General features: G+C 38.5%; 1 protein-coding gene across 3 annotated transcripts in view; it reads left to right on the plus strand.

Moving 5' to 3' along the window:
• SHF (Src homology 2 domain containing F) overlaps positions 1-21,411 on the plus strand; it is a 324,986-nt gene that overhangs the window by 216,824 nt on the left and 86,751 nt on the right. For 2 of the 3 annotated variants that reach the window (XM_089652423.1, XM_089652424.1), the window contains exon 4: positions 15,164-15,322. The exons of the other annotated variant lie outside the window; for it this stretch is intronic. In XM_089652423.1, the coding sequence (XP_089508549.1) occupies positions 15,164-15,322 (159 nt within the window). The remainder of the gene's footprint in view (positions 1-15,163; positions 15,323-21,411) is intronic. 3 annotated transcript variants of the gene reach the window in all.

Below are 21,411 nucleotides of genomic sequence, written 5' to 3' on the forward strand. Positions count from 1 at the left end.
AGGAGTGCAGGACAAGGTAAGAGAAAACCAGATCCCGGAGCAGTGCTGCATGGTAAGCCCGAGTGTAGCTCGGGGTTACCGCTTGTGGTACTGAAACTTTACCCCAAGCTACACTCGGGAATACCGTCAGGGAGGCTACGCTATGTTGACCAGAATCAACCAACAGATTTGATCCTGGACTATAAAAAAAAAATTGCAAAATGAATCTTTAAAGTGGTAGTAAACTGCCCAAAAAAAAAAAAGTTAAGAGTATGATATGCTAGTATGCATCGCATACTAGCGCATTAGGAAAGACTTACCTGAAAATTATGCCAGCTCTCCACAACAGCCGTCTCAGATCCCCGGGGCTTCCATCTTCACCCAGTCTTCCTTCCAGGTTTGTGGGCTGCGGCCATTTGTCTGGCCGAGCCATGATGACGTCACTCCTGCATGCATGGCTCTCTCATCCGTGGCATGGCTCTCTCAATGGACGGCACGCCGTGCATTGTGAGCACAGTGCGCATGTACTGATGGCAATCACCAGAGATGCTGAAGTAAATATCTCCTAAAGGGTGCATGTTTAGGAGATACTGTATTTATTGTACCTACAGTTAAGCCTTAATATAGGCTTACCTGTAAGTAAAAGATAAAACATGTCTTTAATACCACTTTACGTCTGCTAGTGTGGGGTGGTGATGATGGCTTTCAATTACACTTTGAGCCATGACCTGACTGCCAACTGTCCAAAACATATGCAATACTGTAATGAGTGATTAATTCCTTTTCACAGTTTTATATGGGAACTAAACTCTCCTCTCCTTTATGGCCAAGGAAGCTGCAATCTTAGCCTTTGTTTGATTTTAGCTGCCATGGTGATGCACATATGATCAGCTATTTGACCTGATAATTTCAGCTGAAACCACCAGAAACTGTGTCCGTTATCATTCACAGCGTGCCTTCAATGTAATGGTTTTGAGAAATGATATAGTATACAAATACCACCGCACACTATATTCAAAACTGATGTGAAGTGAATGAAAGACTGGATTCAGCTTAAGTCTCTGCCCTTAGTCATGCCCCTCTGAAATGTTTCACCTCCATTGGGCTTAACCAGGCTTAATATGATGAAGCAAAAGGTGGGTGAAACATGTCAATAGGGGCGAGACCGAATAGGGTGTCTCCACTCTGGATAGAAGGGGAAAGGGGACACCTTTGGACAGCAACATTGTCAATCTAGGGAGAGGTTAGTGTTAAATTTAGATGGATTTGACTAATAGATTAAAGCCGAATGCCAGCAGTAATAAAGGTTTTACATAAATGAGTAAAAGCTGACCATTGTAAGCACCCTTCTCAGTGTTAAATGATTTGTTTTAACATTGTAACTGATACTTTGTCTGGACAGCTTGATTAGTTAAAGTGAGCTGAACTGGTTGTATCAGCAGGTAAAAATAAGGGAAAAAAGTCTAGGGAAACCTAATGCAGCCACTACATTTAAGAATTGGTAATCTGATGACATCATTTTTGGGGGATTTGATACCACTTTAACTGCAGTGTTGGAGGATCAGAGGTAACCTGACAGTTAATGACCTGTCACCTGCTTGACCACATACATTGCACTCATAAGATAGAAAACAGTGTGTGCATACAGACAGTTGACAGGCTAGCAAGTTTTGGCGTAAAGTTGATCATAATGGCAAATCTTTTTCATTGAAGCTTGCAGAGACAGGCTTAAGAATTAAAGTGATAATACAGGTTCAGCTCTGTTATTTGAAAAAAAAAATGGTTTTGCACAGAGCAGCCCCAGTTCTCTTCTTCTTGGGTCACCCACTGGCATTCAAGTGCATTCAAACGAATGGGATGCCATGCCTGCTCAAATTGTCGCTTGTAGAACCTCAATAATGTTAAGCTAGCCTAACACCACTTTAGAGCCATTGTGATTTTTTGAGCATCTTTGAGAATGAATTATTTAACAGTACATGCAGGTTAGAGTCAGGGGTCTTTTTCAGCTTGTTAGTTACATGTAAATATTTCCATGTCCATGCACTGCTGCAATACAACTGTATCTGAAAATAAAAGTGGAGTGTGCTCCCTGTATGAATCTCAAGGATTTTTTTTTTTTTAAATTGTAGGTGAACCTAAATTATGTGAGCAACTACCAGATTTTCTATTGGATCCTAAATTTAGTTGCCAACTCCTATACTAAACATTATTTTATGCAAATGCATTATTTAAATGTACAGTAAATGTTAGCTCTGCTAGATTTTCAATTTCGTGACTTATGATCACATTTACAGTATATTTGAAGGCCTGAGGGAAGAACAGTGGATCCTGCCAGCAGTGAGTAGTTAAAGCTGTCATGTTTCTAGTGTAGGTTACAAAATAACAGTGACTCCCTGTTTAGTTTCCATGTACAAACCCTCATTTTTCTTCTTTTCTAGCTTTCAGAAATACATTTTAGTACGTTCCAATCCTGTTATGCTGAAAAAAAAAATTCTTAACCCATTCTTCCTCACTCTGTCTAAGCAGATTGTTTAGTAAGAGGTTCACTTGATATGTATAAATAATTAATATAGAGGTGAGTGTTTCTGCTTTGTGCCAACATACCCCAGGCTATTAATGTTTAGTTAGCCTTTGCTGCTTCTTTGAAGGTGTCAATCATTCTTCCCAATTGCAGCACTATTGGATATGTTGTTTGGCAGTGATGTTTAATTATAACAAATGTTTTACTAGTAAAAGATACAATTGGTCATTAAATATTTAGCCTTGCAGTGTGTTCCTATCAAAGGCAATGTATAGTTGCATGATTTAAAATAATGATGTTGCATTCCACTTATACAAATGCAAAATTGGAATGCGGTCTAAAATAGCAGGGGGTTTCTTTCTTTCTGGATATCAGCCAATTTTAGAAAACAAAAAATGCAGGAAAAGTTATTACATCACTTTCTGTTCATAAAATATACTGGCTTGTAATGTCACTTACTATCATATACAGTACACTGCTCAAAAAAATCAAAGAAATTTTTTGAAAACACATCAGATCTCAATGGGGAAAAATCTCCTGCTGGATATCTATACTGATATGGACTGGGTAATGTGTTAGGAAAATAAGGATGCCCCATCGTTTGATGGAAATAAAAATGTTTAAACTACAGAGTACTGAATTCAAAGACGCCCCAAAAATCAAAGTGAAAAAATGATGCAGCAGGCAAGTCCATTTTGCTGAAATTTAATAGCAGCAACTCAAAATGGTCCTCCAGTAGTTTGTATGGCCCCCACGTGCTTGTATGCACAACAGTGTCAGGACATACTGCTGAGTGAACCTGTTTTTTGCTTTAGCATCGCTCCCCTACTTTCATCTTTGCTCAGAGACTTTGAAGAACTCTCTGGAGTTAAAGCGAGTACAGGTTTACCTTTTAGTCTGTCCGTTCTCCATGCACTTAAAGCCTGAAGACATTGTCAGATTCATTATTTACATTGGCCGAGTCACAAGCCTGACTCCCTCCAACTAGGAAGTAGGTGCCAAAGGATTACATTTATGGGGCTTTGTGGGAGGATAGAGACTTAAAGAAGAATTCTACATTTTTGCAAAAAAATAAATAAATGCATTTACTTTTTTTGCATTGGAGCCTGCAAAGCATTGCAACCATGATCAGTGTATTGTGGAGGCAATGCTCTGCCTACTGCAGACAATTCGTTCAGTTCCAATCTGTATTGTGGTGACAACACTTCACTTGTGCGCCCCTGAGAGCTGAAGTTCCTTTGCCATGGTGAATCTCTGAATGAAGGACTTGTGTGGGTACAGCCACACACAGCCTCGTTGATTCAAATATGACAGAAGCTGATGGTAGAAGAACCCCTGAGTGGGGGAGTGGAGGGGGGGCGGGATTTGAGGACGTAGGGTTGCAAACTGCTTTTTGCTACACCCTAAATATGGGTCTAACATGTAAGGTGGTAAGAAAGATTGACTTGTCTTTTAACAAAACATGACATGATGAAAATTTGCAGAACAGTATTACTACTATTTTCTATTAACAGTGGTATTTAACTGGCTGTCATGTTGATACATTGGTTTTTAGTACTTTCTGCACATTGTATCAAGTTCAGGAAATAAAAAAAAAATCACTGAGTTTAATTTGCTGCCTGAAGAAGCCAGCAATGGCAACCTCTTTATCACTCTCATCACAAGTGTACTTGAAAGTAGTAATATGTTTTTTTTTTTATTTAAATATTTTATTAGTTTTCAATGTTTCTACTAAACATCAATAAATAATCATATTATTCAAATACAAAAGGAAAACATTTTCATTTACACAATTCCCCCCCCCCCCCCCAAAACCCTATTCCCCCCCGCCCTATCCTGTCAGTGGACACACACAGCCACACAAGTAGCTTGCTATAATAGCACTCGGATGGGAGGAATAGCTTAGAGCGCTGGTGGGGAATCCCAGAAGGGGCTACTCAGTGCGGTTAAGTATAACATGTTAACTATTTTAGGGAAATAAAAAAAGGGTTTACAAGCACTTTAACTGCTAGGTCTGCCTATTGTTTACCATTTTTTTTTTTCTGTGCAGTGGACATTTGCCTCTGCTGCCCCTCAGGTTAGATATTTGTCTGCCTCTGTCATCCATGATGTCTGTGGACTGGTAACGTGTTATTCTGTGTTCAAATTAGTGTGACTTTGTCCATCACAGTCTGGGTCCATCTGTATAAGCAGTGTACATCCACCAACCTTCATTTGTAAGTATGCTTTCATCATTATCTGACGGTGTCACAGCCCCTAAGTCCGTCATTCTTGATCAGTTTGTATTTGCTTATCACTACTTGTGCTAGTCAGTGTTTAACCTTGTTTGTACCTCGTGACTGATAATGTACAGTTGGAAATGAGGACACAAAAGTGCAATATAGAATTTTTAACTCTACTGTTCATGCTTTTCCCCAATTTAGTATGGATGAAGTTATTTTCAACTTTCCTTGTTCCATTCCCATGGTTTATTACCCGCAATGGTGTCCGTTATGACAAAAATATAATAATTGCATGACTAAGCCCTGGTTCACGCTGACTTGTCATTATATTTGATAGTTTCATGTCACACCCTATTATCAGCAATGGAACCGTTCAGATTGGTACGACTCCAACTTTGCGGTGCTGCACCAAATTGAAAAAAGGTTCGTGCACTATTTTTTTGCACTTTTACGTGCAACTCGCATAGAAATCTGTGCATGAAGTCACACAGATGTCTGCCACATCGCAGCTGAAGTTGCATTGACATGCGGATTTGAAATCGTGCGACTTCAAAGTTGGATCCAATGTGAACCAGGGCTAAGTATGATTCAATTGTCTACCAAATGCTCAGACATGTTAGGCCAGTTATATATTTTTTCCCAGTGTGTTACTATGCTAATCAATGCCTTAGGCAGTTTCACTTCTGACACATCAAATTGGTTTATCAGAGCATACTTTATAGCACGCTTTTATGGGATGTGACTGTTCCCAGAATTTTAAAAAGCTTTAACTCAATCTTATTTTAGAAGTATATGATCTTACTGTATGAAAGGGAACTGAAAAAATGTTGGTAGTCTATTCATTGTTCATGTGGTCAATAAACGCTTTACATTTAACCATTTATAGCAACAGTACAAAAAAAATATATACCTTATTTTTATATAAAGCAGATCTAGAGCTGCTTCACTCAGGTGACTGTGCCTAGGCTCTCAACGTGAACTGGGACATCCTGGGAAAATTATACTGCCAGTCAAAAGTTTTAGAATGCCACCATTTTTCTAGTTTTTATGGAAATTTAAGCAGTTGAAGTCCAGTGAATGACCTGAAAAGTATAAAAGCCAAGTTGTCTGTGAGTACACCATGAAAAGACATTTAAAACTGGGGGTAGCTCTGACAGGAACAAGTTTGACCCAATGCCACCACAGAATTTAAAGCCAAATTCAGAGAGCCAAAAGCTTGTATGAGAAGCATCTTGAAGGACTAGAGCTTCAAGCACAGCTTAACATTGACCATTGTCCCTTGCTAGTGCAAGCCGCTTGTTATAGGGGGCACTCCCGCGTGCTCGCTCTTGAGCCCTACTCTATGCATACATAAGACACATAGAGATATGGCTTGGCCACACCCCTGCTCTCTCCTCATTGGCTCACTGGCTGTTATTGACAGCAGTGGGAGGCAGTGGCTCCCACTGCTGTCTCAGTCAATGAGATGGAGTCCTGGGACAGACAAGACTCCTGTGACCAGTGCTGGAGGGGGCTCAGATGAGTATGGGGGGAGGGCTGTGGGGGAGCAGCACACAGGTTTTTTACCTTCATGCATAGAATGCATGAAGGAAAAAAAAAACTGCTTTTAGAACCACTTTAATCTTTGGCTCACCACGCATATGTAGTCAGAGGCAAAGGCTTGTGTTTTAGGTTTTTTTGGGGGGTTTGTCTTACAGCATATTCACTAAACATACCTCAGGCTATGACAGAAATGGCTAAGAATAAGAGAACAAGACAGTATGTTTCAAATCATGAAGTGGTCAGAACAGTCTCCAGACTAAAACCCCAGTGAGCTAGTTTGGAATGAACGGGACAGAAGAGTGAAAAGTAAAGCAACCTTAAAATGTTAGAATGTAATAGATTTGTGGGTACTTCTGCAAATGTGTTGGAAAGAACTTTTCAAATCATATTTAATGTGTTATTAAAGCCTCCTATTTAAAAATAATCTAGTGCTGCTGACCTCCACACTTAACTTGTTTAATGTGTGCCTTTCTTTTGCAGACTGTCATTGTTTAATATCCTCATTAACATTTACTGACCTTTGTTTCCTGTTTTAGGGTGGCTCTAATGCCTTTTAGAGTCCCGTGGAACCACTCTTATGTGCATGCTCCCCAGCTGGAACTACAGCCATATCTATATGTGAGCTGTGCACACCTTAACTATTTGCCGCCCGCCCTATGGCTGAATGGCGGCCGGCAAATGTCATCAGCGTTCCGGGTGGACGCCATATGGCATCCTCCCGCACATGCGCAGATTGCGCTCCTGCGCGATCTGTCACCGGCCGTGTACCTCGGACACGGCCAATGACAGATCTGAGTAGCGGCCCCAGTTGCCGGCACCATGTGACCTGCTGTGACTAATCACAGCAGGTCACATGACAGTTGTATACAATGGATGGCTTCATTCATGCCATCCATGGTATAATAGTGTCTAGCTGTGAATGGTCACAGCTAATCACATGCACATGTCATGTGATTAGCTGTGGCCAAATCACAGCTAAGCACAAAAAAAAAAACCCTGAATGAATCAATGTCATTCAGGTAAATGCTTGCTTATAGCAAAGTAATTCTTTGCTATAAGCAAATTGTGTAAAAAAAAAAAAAAAAAAAAAAAAAAAAATAAATACTGATCACTTACCCAAAGTAGTACAATGTTACTATGGTATCATTGTACTACTTTGGTCATAGTGAAATATGAAAAAAAAATCTTAAAAAAAAAAGAAAAAAAGTAATAAATAATAAAAAAAAAATATATTTTTTGTTTTTTCATACTGTCACCAGTCAGTGTCCCTGATCACCGCCATGCCAGTTATATGATGATGCTGTACTGCACTGGTGACAATATGTAAAAAAAAAATAGTGAAACTAATTTTTTTACATTTTTTCATTTTCCGAAAAATTATGACAAAAAAAATACAACTTCAAAAAACTCGCCATGCCTCTTATGAAGTACGTCGGACTGTCTACTCTGCAAAAAGGGGTCATTTGGGGGATATCTGTACTGTTCTGACATTCTTGGACCTCAGGAAATTAGATTGGCTGTTAGTACTTCAGGATTGATCAATATTCAGACCTATACCATAGTTTGTGAACTCTATAACTTTCCTACAAACTAAAAAATACATCCTAATATGGGTTATTTTCACCAAAGACATGTAGCAGAATACATCTCGGCCTAAATTTATGAAGAACAACAATTATTTATTTGCAAACTTTTATAACAGAAACAAAGAAAAATGTGTTTTTTTTTTTTCAAAATGTTTGGTCTTTTTTTGTTAATTTAGCAAAAAATAAAAACCCCAGCGGTGATTAAATACCACCAAAAGAAAGCTCTAGTTGTGTGAAGAAAATGATAAAATTCTAGTTTGGGTACAATGTTGTATGACCGCGCAATTGTCATTCAAATTGTGAGAGCGCTGAAACCTGAAAACTGGCCTGGGCAGGAAGGTGTAAAATTGCCCGGTATTGAATTGGTTAAAGCCTGAAGCCCCACCCCTGCTCCTCTTCAGAAATAAAAGCATGACTGCAACTTCTAAAGTCTTATCTAGAATGACAGGGCATGGTTCTAGGACATGATGGTACATGTAGTCTCAAACAGGATGATAAAGTAATGTACTCCATGTGCACTTGCCAACCAGGAGTTCAGGAAAGGGCTGCTGAGGAATGCAGAACTAGTGGCTGTGATAATGGCTGTGTAAGCACTTTAACACATGGCTTAAAAAAATGCTTCATCAATGAGGCAGGAGTCACTCAGCTGATATAAACTCTGGAGAGATCCCAACTTTTAATGTTGAGATCCACCCAGATCCCTGGACCTGCAGCTGGCTCAGCCTCTCAGTGAGCTGCTGAGAGCCAGAGCCAACCTTTTCTACTCCCTCCACCACCCAGCGCTCCACTGAGCACTGGAAGGGCAAAGCAGAGAACAGGTGACTGACAGTCAGTACGCTCTGCGCACCGAAGACTGAGAACTGATCCATGTGTGTGTTTTTGTTATTTTTATTCCTGCACTTTTCTTCAAATTTTTTAATACTTTTTTAATTTTCACAGTAGAAAAAACAAGTGCATTTGGTTGTTATAACTGCAAAAGCTGGCTACTTTGACAAGTCAAAATTTAGAAGAAATTTTGTTACAATTATTCCATAAGTTTTTAATTTTTATCTCCAATTGTTTGCTTTTATTCCAGAATACATTGAAACAATAAACTCTGTATATTTCAATAAAAACGGAAAAAAAAGGTTTCTAAAATTTTTAATCGTTTGTGTACGGTTTCTATGGCTGCCGAAGCCAGCAAGAAGAGTTACCTTGTTCTTCCCTCCCCTAGTGTTCATTCTTTTCCATTTAATGTTCTTGAAGGTCATGAAGTTAGAGGGAGCAGGGAGAACAAGCTATATGCACAAATTGTTTTGTTTTATAGGTAAAAAAAAGGCACCCTTATTCCTCAGATCATGCACCAGTGGCATCCATCAGTCTAGTTTGAGAAAAGATTTTTAGCATACAGAAGGAAAAGGTAGATTTGTTTTCATCATAAGCCATTTACCTATACATAGTTGACTTTAGAAATTGTGCACAATGCTACATTTCTAAACTTGTTGAATCCCAGATTTGTATAAACCTGCAGAAACAAGACTTGTAATATATTCGATATACAAAGTACATTTAGTTTATTGACTTGAGGTACAAATTTACATTTGTCAAATATGCTTTAGACATCAAAAAAGAAAAAAACCTTTACTTTGTTGTGCCTGGGTTAAATCGTAACAGAAAAGGTGTTATGTAATTGGAACTCGCATGATGAAAGCTGAATCATAGCTTGGTAAATTGTTTCTGATTGCACAATCAGACTTGCAGCCTGTTAAATACTTAGCCTTACATCTGTTCTAGACAGTGCAGTACAGATTGTATATAATCTGTGTTTATATTATTTAACCCTTTTCAGAACTTATGGACTACCTTGTATTGAAAAGTGACTTCATTTGTAATTTCCTTTGTTCCCCTTCTGGCAAAAAATGGTAACTCTACATACGCTAATTAAGAATTCCCAGCTGAGATAATCAGAGTGTTCCCGATCCAGCATAAAATGTGATTTACTAAAAATAGAGCTAGTCTCCAATGACTTCTATAATGGATGGTCATTTGTTGGTGAGAATTGAAAGGAGTACAAAAGACACTTTATTTTAAAGACAAAAATGTGTGTCAGAACATACAGTAAGTGGAAAGAATTTGTTTGAGAGGCTTCATGAAAATAAGTGAAGATTGTGAGCAAGGCCTTGTTAAATTATATGAAGCAAGTACAATAACTTGGGAAAAGGGCTGCCAGAAGTTTTTTGCAGGGGGCAGCCTATAAAAGATTTTCAAGCCATGAAGTTTTTTGCACTTTATGATTTAAAGTGATATTAAAGGCTTACACATACGTTTTTAAATAACAAACCCATCATACTTACCTGCTCTCTGCAATGGTTTTGCATAGAGCAGCCCATATCCTCCTCTTCTCGGGTCCCACGCTGGCGCTCCTGGACCCTGCCTCATGCCAGGTGCCCCCACAGCAAGCAGCTTGCTATGGAGGCACCCACTGTTCGGTGTGTCCATTCACACATGCAGCCGTGGCTCAGTCCCACCCCCCCTCTCATCATTGGCACACTGGCTGTGCTTGACCGCAGCGAGAGCCAATGGCTCTTGCTGCTGTCTCAGCTAATGAGGAGAGGGAGTCCCAGCTTGCCGAGACTTGAGTGTACATAGCTGGTTCGAGTGGGGGCTTAGGTGAGTATTAGGGGAGCTGCTGCACAGAGAAGGTTTTTTTACCTTCATGCATTGAATGCATGAAGGTAAAAAACCTTGAGCTGTTAAAGCCACTTTAACATTGTAACATGTGTATTTCCTACATGTTCTGTGGTGTTGAGTTGGAAACTCCTCCTCCTTTTTTTTGTCTGAGAGGTTCTATAACTATAACAAAGGTAGTGTGTCCATGTGACTTTATAATTTTTTGGCAGCTAAGTAAAAGTATCCCATGTTTAAGGCTCCATGCACACTAGTGTTTTTTAGGCTCCTAGAAGCTATTAGCATTTTATTTCTGCTCCTAGAAGCTAATTAGTTATCCTATTATGTGTGTGTCAGGTATCCATGGATAATATTTTAGGCTGTTAGCATTTTTTTAGGTTCAGCATCTAGGAGCAGAAAAAAATAGTTTTTGTAGATTTTGTGGAGCATTTTTTCAGCTACAGAAAATGTTAAACGCTGCTAAGTGCTGCTAAAATGCTCCTGCTTTTTATTTTTTTTCCTCTACATGTAGTTTAAAAATGCTAATAAAAAGCAAATGCTCCTAAATGCTTCTAAACTCTACTAAAAATGCCATTACCAGCGCTTTTTTATCCAGTGTTTTTTGAGCTTAAAAAAAACCTGCTAGTGTGCATGGAGCTTAAAGGCACTTAAGAGTTATGGAGAACATTTCAAAGTATACTGTCCCTTATCAACAAATAAAGATGACTATTGGTGTTTTTCCCATGGGTCATATACAGTTACAGTACACATCACTGTTTAATTTCTGATATCCTGCATATTTCTATTTTTCTCTATACTACTAGAGCTCATACACTGTAAACTACAAGCATATGTGGAAAATTTCCCTTCTGGTGGTCCTCTAAAACTGAGCTACGTTGTCCCATATACAGAATGATTATCTTCACTTTTGCAGATAACAAGTTTAAAACAGCCAGCATCTCTTTCGAATGAGCAGCTTTTGTGAACATTTAGATACCAGATAATGGCTCATACTGCATATTCCCCTTCTGTGTTGCCATATTACTAGTACTTGTATAATATGTGGCATCATTTCTAAATTGGATAGATAATCCTATGATCTGCATATAGTCAGCAGCAGTCTAATTGTTCTATGAAAATGAAGTGTCTGGGCTACACATTGAATATGAATTACATGGATTTTCGTTCTATATAAGAAGGGGCTATCCTTAAATTACTCAATGTACTGTATAATAAGATTGGGAGACCCATTACAAATTTGATAAAATGTTCATTTTGTAGAATTGACCTGCCAAATCATTACTGTATATGGACAGCTAAAAGTGTCAAAAAACTTTATTTTCCAGTGGGAAAGTATAATTTTTGTTGCATTTATTAAAATGTGTCTGCATTGGAAGGCTTTCCCTTAGCTCTTGTCCTGGAGTTATAAAATTTATATCAATTTTTGTCTGTGACCGGGTCAAATAGGTTGACTCTCTCCAGCAGGACCACAGTCAGCCATACAAACGGGTTTAAAAGAAAACTTTGAGCTATACTTATTTTTATTCTGGGTAGCTACAGTGGAAAGTGGAAAGATTAGACAGAAGATAAGGAGATAACTTGGTGGTTTCTTATATTTAATGGCAGCTCTGATTAGTATTTCTTTGCTCAAGTTCTCAGGTTAGTACATCTGCTGTACCCAATAAAATAAACCTTTCAACCTCATAATATGAACATATTATGGTAGTGTAATACAGGCACCTAGTGGTACATGCACAGTAGCATTAGATGATTTTTCCACCACCCTCGATGCCATAAACCTTGAAAGTGTACAGAGCTGGCCAGTAACATTCTACTCCCTATTCCAAAAAGCAACAGGAACAAGGCTGCTCATTAAAGTGATCAGCCAGTAAGAACATGAAACACATGGAAAGATACAGGTCATCTCTGAATAATACCTGGATATTTAGGAGCTAACATTTATTATTGTTGCTTAAGATTTGGGGCACCTCTGGCACCAGAGGATCATCTACAGGTATGTACTAATCACCCATATTATAGTTCCACACTCTTGTTTGATGTCTTATGGTATCAGCAGTTTTTCTTTAGGAGGGGATCAGTATTGTATTGCTTATTTTACATTGTATAGAAGAGGAACAACAGAAGTAGTGGGAAATTTCCAAGTTGGGCAGGAATATTGAAAACCCCAAAGTGTGTACAGTAAAAGATCCAGGAATGTATGTAGCAATATCAAAACTATTTATTACAACACAAATATATAACTTTGTAAATATCATGAATCTTTCTGATCAGACAAATTAAATACAGATGAAATATTTGCCAAATCAGTGTTTAAATATACTCTGGGAGAAAAGTTATGAAATGTTAAAAGGTAGCATTTTACTTCCTGTTGGCCACTATACTGTACCTATAACACCACTTAGATCACACTTTACTGATGTCAGATGGCTGTATGTTTTCTGAGATTTGTTGTACTTTGCATGTTCCTTTTTTTCTTACTAAATACATATGTTTATTTTTCCCAATTATTTACAGAGGATGTCAAATATGTTGATACAGAATATATTGTCAGCATTTCAAAATGAAACAAATTAAGGATATAGAGTGGATATAAAAAGTCTACCCAGCCCTCTTAAAATGTCAAGTTTCTGTGATGTAAAAAAATGACAAAGATAAACAATGTCAGAACTTTTTCCACCTTTTAATGTGACCTATAAACTATCACTGAAAAATAAACTGAAATCTTTTGGGGGGGGAGTAAGCCTAACAAACTAAAACAATGTAATCCTATAACTGGGGATGTAGAGGTGTTCAGAATTAAGCAATCATGTTCAAATAATGTTAAATAGGAGTCAGTACACACCTGCCATCATTTAAAGTGCCTCTGATTAAGCCCAAATAAAGTTCAGCTGTTCTAGTAGGTCTTTCCTGACATTTTTCTTAGTTGCATCCTACAGCAAAATCCATGGTCCACAGAGAGCTTCTAAAGCATCAGAGGGATCTCATTGTAAAACCTATAAGTCAGGAGAAGGGTACAAAAGAATTTCCAAGGCATTCGATATAATTGATGATGACTGTCTTCACAGTCATCATCAAGTGGAGAAAATATGGTGCAACAGTGACATTACCAAGAACTGGACGTCCCTCCAAAATCGATGAAATGACAAGAAGAAAACTGGTCTGGGAGGCTGCCAAGAGACCTACAGTGACATTAAAGGAGCTGCGGGAATATCTGGCAAGTACTGGCTGTGTGGTACATGTGACAACAATCTCCCATATTCTTCATATGTCTGGGCTATGGGGTAGAGTGGCAAGACGGAAGCCTTTTATTACAAAGAAAAACATCCAAGCCCGGATAAATTTTGCTAAAACACATCTGACGTCTCCTAAAAGCATGTGGGAAATGTGTAATGGTCTGATGAAACCAAGGTTGAACTTTTTGACCATAATTCACAAAGATATGTTTGGCTCAAAAACAACACTGCACATCACCAAAAGAACATCATACCCACAGTGAAGCATGGCATGATGGGACTTGTAGTTTTGCAACAGCTGGAGGGCCGCCAGTTTGACACCCCTGAGGTAGAGAGAATTATGAACAGTTCCAAAAACCAGTCAACATTGGCACAAAACTTTCAGGCTTCTGCTTGAAAGCTGAACATGAAGAGGAACTTCATCTTTCAGCATGACAACGACCCAAAGCATACATCCAAATCAACAAAAGAATGACTTCACCAGAAGAAGATTAAAGTTTTGGAATGGCCCAACCAGAGCCCAGATCGGAATCCAATCAAAAATCTGTGGGGTGATCTGAAGAGGGCTGTGCACAGGAAATGCCTTTGCAATCTGACAGATTTGGAGTGTTTTTGCACGGAAGAGTGGACAAATATTGCTAAGTCGAGATGTGCCATGCTGATAGACTCATACCCAAAAAGACTGAGTGCTGTAATAAAATCAAAAGGTGCTTCAAAAAAATATTAGTTTTAGGGTGAGCACACTTATGCAACCTTATTATTTTAGATTTTTTATTTTTACTTCTCTCCACCTAAAAGATTTCAATTTTTGTTGTTCAACTGAGTCGTACAGTTTATAGGTTACATTAAAGGTGGAAAAAGTTCTGAAATGATTTATCTTTGTCATTTTTTTACATCACAGAAACCTGACATTTTAACAGGGGTGTGCAGACTTTTTATATCCACTGTATTTCAACGCTGGCTATATATTCACCAATCTGATCATTCAAGGTAATGGGAATTTCAATTAAAGACCTGTATGCCTATTAATTGTACTATGTGGGTGGCTCAATCAATAAACAATTGTTTTAATTAAAAAGGAACAATCTGTGAGTTTTACCAAATTGATTTTTTTTTTCAAAACCAAAGCCTTTAATTGTTGTTTGCGAAATGAAAAGGTGAAATTAGATTACATTATTAAAATGGCTGGTTTCAGAAAATATTTCTTCATTTTATTGTATTTTGCATGAATATTGGTTTTTGAACAGGAATAGTCTGTCTCTTTTCCATACTGTTTTCTTGTCAAATCTATCAAGGCATTTCTTGTTCTTGTGTGGAACACACTTTACCTATTTTCAAACTCTGCGTGTCTTTGTCCCTTCTTTGTCTTTCTGCCGGTCTTCCTGTCTCTTCTCCTGCTGATGTGGCGTTCAGTTGAGATTAAAGTAATCAAAGAACTTCCCTGGCCTCCTCCAGTGGGACAGCTGGACAGCAGCACAGTCGCCCAGGAAAGTGATGCAAACACCTCATTGTCTCAGCAGCCTCCATCTTCTCCACATTTACCCTCCCAGAACAGCCTTGAAGACACCAATGGTGGGTGTAAGCATAAAAAAAATACTTCTCACATATCTTTGTATATTTTCTATTCTTTCCTAAATTCTGGAAGGTACGAAGTCTCTAAATAGCTATACAATTTCAGTGTTTTCCAGGATTCTACATTTTAATGCTACTGTACACTTTGCAAAGGAAGTTGCACTTTCAGAAGTTAGTGAATATGGTGGATATTCTTTGCAAAGAATGCCTAATCAAATGCAAGGAAAATAAAATGCACAACATTTATGCTTACATATGGTTGGATGATGGAAGTCAGCAAACCTCATTCAGTAAGCTCTGGGGATAACTTTGTAGCAACATCCCTTTGCAACGTGAACAGTCTATTTTCCTTTAATAAATCAATCCTATAGGCTTTCTATATGTGTGTCTGCCTTTTTAATGTGCTTTTCCACATTTTAGACTCTCAAATAAAGCCTTTGAATATTGACAGGGATATTCTACATATCTTCCTCCAAAACCTTTTAATAATTAAAAAAAGTTGTTACATAGTTAGTCTGGCTGAAAAAAGACAAAGGTCCACCCGGTTCAACCATTAAAAAAAAAAAAATGTTATCCTATACCCTCAGCTGATCCAGAGGAAGGCAAAAAAAACCCAGCAAAGCATGCTCCAATTTGCTCCTGCAGGGAAAAAAATTCCTTCCTGATATCCCAAGAGTCAATCGGATATTCCCTGGATCAACATTACCTATAAATGTTAGTATACAGTTATATTCTGTTTATATAGCAAAGAATCCAGGCCTTTTTAAAACAATCCATGGAGCTGGCCAGAACCAACTCTTGAGGGAGCCTATTCCACATTTTCACAGCTCTCACTGTGAAGAAACCTTTCCGTGTTTGGAGATTAAATTTCTTTTCCTCCAGACGTAAAGAGTGTCCCCTTGTCCTTTTGTGATGACTTCAGGGTGAATAACTCTACCCCGAGTTCACTATATGAACCACTGATGTATTTATACATGTTGATCATATTCCCCCTTAATCTCATCTTCTCAAGAGAGAATAAATTCAGTTCCTCTAATCTTTCCTTATAGCTGAGCTTCTCCATGTATCCTATCAGTTTGGTTGCCCTTCTCTGTACTTCTCCAGTTCCCCAATGTTCTTTTTGTGAATTGGTGCCCAAAACTGAACTGCATATTCCAGATGAGGTATTACTAATGATTTGTATCGGGGTAAAATTATATCTCTCTCTGGAGTCTATAACTCTTTTAATACAAGAGAGGATTTTGCTCACGTTAGAAACCGCAGCTTGGCATTGCATGCCATTATTAAGCTTGTGATCTGCCAGAACTCCCAGATCCTTCTCCACCATTAATTCCCCCAGTTGTACCCCCCCTAGTATGTATGATGCATGCATATTCTGAGTCCCCCAAGTGCAGAACATTACATTTATCAACATTAAACCTCATTTGCCACATAGTTACCCAATTAAACAGTGCATTGAGGTTGGCTTGTAAATTGGAGACATCCTGTAAGGCTGTTATTCCACTGCACAGCTTGGTGTCATCTGCAAAGACTGAAATGGGATTTTTAATCTCAGACTCTGTATTGTTTATAAATGTATTAAAAAGTAATGATCCAAACACTGAACCTTGGGGTATACTACTGACAACCCTAGACCAGGAGTGGGCAACTGTGGCCCTCCAGCTGTTGTAGAACTAAAAGTCCCATGAGGCATTGCAAAACTGATAGTTACAAGCATGACTCCCAAAGGCAGAGGCATGATGGGATTTGTAGTTCACCAACAGCTGGAGGGCCACAGTTGCCCACCCCTGCCCTAGACCATTCAGAGTATGAATCATTAACCACTACTCTTTGAATACAATATTTTATCCAGTTTTCTATCCATTTACATACAGATTTTTCCAAGTCTGTAGACTTTACCTTACACATTAGCCATGTGTGGGGAACTGTGTCAAATGCTTTTGCAAAATCCAAGTATACCATATCCACCGCCACTCCGATGTCCAAGGTTTTGCTCACCTCATAAAAAAAAAAATCAGATTTGTTTGACAACTTCTGTCTTTCGTGAATCCATGCTGTCTGTTGCTTAAAAATGTTTTTCCAGCAAGAACTCATCTATGCGGTCTTTTATTAAACTCTCCAGTATCTTCCCAATTATAGAAGTTAAACTAACAGGTCTATAATTACGTAGTAAAGATTTTGACCGCTTTTTAAATATTGGCACCACATTGGCTTTACACCAATCCAGTGGTTACTATGCCAGTCATTATAGAGTCCCTAAAAATTAGAAACAATGGCTTTGAAATGACAGAGCTCAATTCTTTAAGGACCCGTGGGTGTATGCCATCCGGTCCAGGTGCTATATTCACCTTTATTCTATCTAAATATTTTTGAATCATGTCAATTGTGAGCCAATGTGGATCTTCTGGAGCTGTGTCAATACCATGCCCATTATGGACAAGAGCTCCCCCATGCTCCTTTGTATACATAGAGCTGAAGAAGATATTAAACAAATTTGCCTTCTCTTTGTTCCCAGTCACCCACTTTAGATTATTTTATTAGGGGCCTACATGCTTGGACCGGACCTTTTTACTATTAATATATTTGAAGAATTTTGGGGGGCTGGTCCTGCTATCTTTTGCAATCTGTCGCTCGTTTTCAATTTTTGCAGTGTGTTCACATACAGTCTTTTTGAAGAACTCCCATTTCTGTGTTGTGTTCATTGATGCCAATATTTCTTCCCAGTCTAAGTCTTGGAGAGATATAGCTAACCAGATATAGAATTCATTATACTGCAACTGTGTGCTTCTGCAAGTGCTACAATTTTAGTGTGAACTATGAGGAATTTCACTTTTAAAAGCATCTGTTACACCGAGACGTCAGAAATCAGGTGGCCACCTTCTAAAATGTAGGGAATCCTTTTAAAGTATAAATCCACTGAACAATTACATACATAGCAAGTATGCTGTTAAATCTCATTACACAAATCAGCTGTTGCCATTTGTAAATGAACGTATGCATAGATTTCATTAAGTGCCCACTTCTTGCAGCCACTTCCTACCAATTAGTGGATTGGATTTTTCTGCTATAGACACATAACAGACCCAGTGCAAGGATAAAACTTCTGGTTCTGCTAATTGCAAATGGAAAGGGCTTTTTATTAACACAAAAACACAATAAATTGTAAGTAGCAACTCTGTGTGAGATCATTATTTTATAGTTGACCTTGATGTGATAGAGCATTTAAAGCATATACTATGTAAATATAGATGATCTTTTTATTACTTTTACCTGCTTTTTTCCCCCCAAGGTAAAACCAAACATTTTCTGTACTTTATCACTTAATTTCCAAGACCTGAAGCCATAGCTTTTTTTTTTTTCATGTTACACTTCAACCTTCCTATTCTTAAAGATAAAATCTATTTGTTCAGTGTTCTGTTTTCAACAGCACACAATACAAATACCTGTAAAAGCAAAATGATTTATATAAATAATATAAAAAATGGTGGGCTTATACCCAAAAGTGCATTACAGCCTTGATGACTTATACAGCTTTGAAGAATTAGTACTGACTAGCACAAAACGGATTGCTTTATTGTTATCTAGAAATGTGTCAGTAAGAAAAGTTGGAATTTATTTTATATGCTGTGTGTTTTGAAGGGTATTGCAGCCTTTGTGGTTGATTTGGCCAGTATATGAAACTTTTTTTTTTTTTCCTTCCTCTGTCTCCTATATTTAGGAGTTTAAGAGAAAGACAAGTTATATAACAGGCTAGACAAGCACAAAATATGTAAGTGGCTTGATAGAAGCAGAAATAAAGTGCTTCCTTTGAAAGATTTAGTAACCATACTTGATATAAAGTAAGAGGTCTACATTTTGTTGTTTTATTTCTTCCTAGACTTCCTTTATAAAGCAAAACAGATTTTAAAAGGATGTTACTTTCAGATACTGAAGTATATACTCCGATTAGGAAGGATTGCCTTGAGGAGTAAGTACATACAAACTTTAGCCGAACCTCTGTATTGACTAATGGAAGTATTAAGAGAACATTTAGAAATAAAGGGAAAAAAAAACTACAGTGAAGGGTTTAAATGACTCTTGGAAAGGCAGCTGAATATAAAACATGCACTTTGGGGAAGTAAAGACTATTTAGTGCTAAGCAACCTTTGTTGATTCTAAGGTCTAAATATAATTTCTGCTAATGGGTAATTTTGCAAGGTAATATATTAATTTTGATTTATATTGCTGTAGTGTATAGAACAGGGGCGGACTGACCATTTGGAAACTGGCACTGCCCGAGGGCCGGGGTCAGTAGGGGGCCCCATGAGATGTCCCAGGTACCTTTTTCATAAGCTTTTTTTTGAGTTTGGGCAAGGACACAGGGGCCCCATGATCCCCTATTGCCCAGGGGCCCCATGAGTTGTCAGTCCACCCCTGGTTTAGAACAATGAGAAAAGTGTCGTCATAAGCCGTTTGATACCCAACACAGATTTGAAGATGTGAACTTAAATTGTGTACTATATATGATATTTAAGGTCAAAAGAAAAACATGGGAGCTACCATTACTCTGTTTTACAAGATCGCTTCATCCTTAGCTCCTTAATGAGTTCAGACCTGGAACAAGCATGTAGGTTTGAGAACACCAGTTTTAATTCTGAAGAGAGATTTTGAAAGACATTTTTTATATTTCAGTAAATACACTTCAACCCTATTTGCTGCCTGGTCGATACACTATACGGACCTACAGCACTATTTCCAGCTGGTGTACAGACAGACCTGAATAAATCAAAACTGTTCAGCAGACTCTGCTGAACAAAACAATAGCTTTGATCAGCGGATCCGCTGATCAGAGCTGTTGACCTTAAATGTGACTCCCCCCTTATCCAACACCTGCCGTTACTTCTGACATTTCTCCCCCACTTTCCCCCCTGCCATGGATAAAATGACCCCCCCGCCACTATAATTCCCCCTTCCCTGCTGCACTGGTCCCCGCAGCACTGCCCCCCTCCCCGCCCCAGCACCAATCTGCTGGCATTGATCTACTGTGGTTTCCCTGCAGCTGCCAGCTTTCCTCAGCGCGCTCCCACTGGCATTAGGTGCTGCAGGGGAGCCACAGAAAAACAAAGTAGACTGATCCCATGATCCAGGGCTGTTCCAAACCCCCCCCCCACTCAGCAGATCGTGGGGGATGGGGGGCACTGGTAAACATGTTTACCAGCCCCCTTCCTTTCCTTAGATGGGCATAGTGAGTGATCATTACTGATCTCTCCTGTGTGCATTCATCACTGGAGCATAGTAAACCCTGTTTTCCAAGTTTCAGTTTTATAAATGACTACCAGTCTTATATACAGAGATCTCTATATCATTCATATGCATTGCAGCTGAGGCTGCAGAGAAAGGGACTGTCTTCAGTCCCATTCTCTGTCTCAAAAAATAGAAATCAGACCTCCAATAATTCCACCCAAGACCCACCGCCCCCATCCCACCCCAAAAAAGCACAAAATATAAAAAATAAAATTGAAAAAAAATGTGGCCAAGGTTTGTGAAATGTACAGTAAATGGGTCAGTTGAAATGTGGTAAATAGCAATTCCATATTTAATAACTGAACACAGCTACAGCCATGATTTCGGTATCCAAAGTTGCATCCAGGGTAGAGATAATCCAAGCTGTTCTGCAGCTGCCCAATCACTTGTACAGGAAAGGGGAAAAGCAAGAATTTTGTCACTTCCAGTTTCGGTTCTGTATTTACAAGCCCATACCAGCTTGTAAAGCATCTGATCAAATCCATTTTGATCATATGCTTTTGAGGGCAGAGGGGACATCTGGGTCTAATAAACCCAAGATTTATCAGTAAAGAGTAGCTGTTACTGGCCATGCTATCACAAGGAATGTTGTTTATTCTTTGCAATAGCAATAAAGTTTTACCAAAAAAATATAGGGACAGTACCAAAAAAAGTTGAATAATATAGATTCTACAAAACCTCTGCTTTCTAAAAAAAAAAAAAGCACATGTATGTGAGAAATGTCAGAATTGGCCGGAGCGGCAAGTAGTTAAGCACAGATGTTGAAAGATTCAAAATGGACTGTAGAAAAGCAATTGTTTGTGAAT

Source organism: Staurois parvus, unplaced genomic scaffold (assembly GCF_062004578.1).
Source record: "Staurois parvus isolate SC_StPar_1 unplaced genomic scaffold, SC_StPar_1.0 ptg000682l, whole genome shotgun sequence".
In the NCBI taxonomy this organism is placed as follows: Eukaryota; Metazoa; Chordata; class Amphibia; order Anura; family Ranidae; genus Staurois; species Staurois parvus.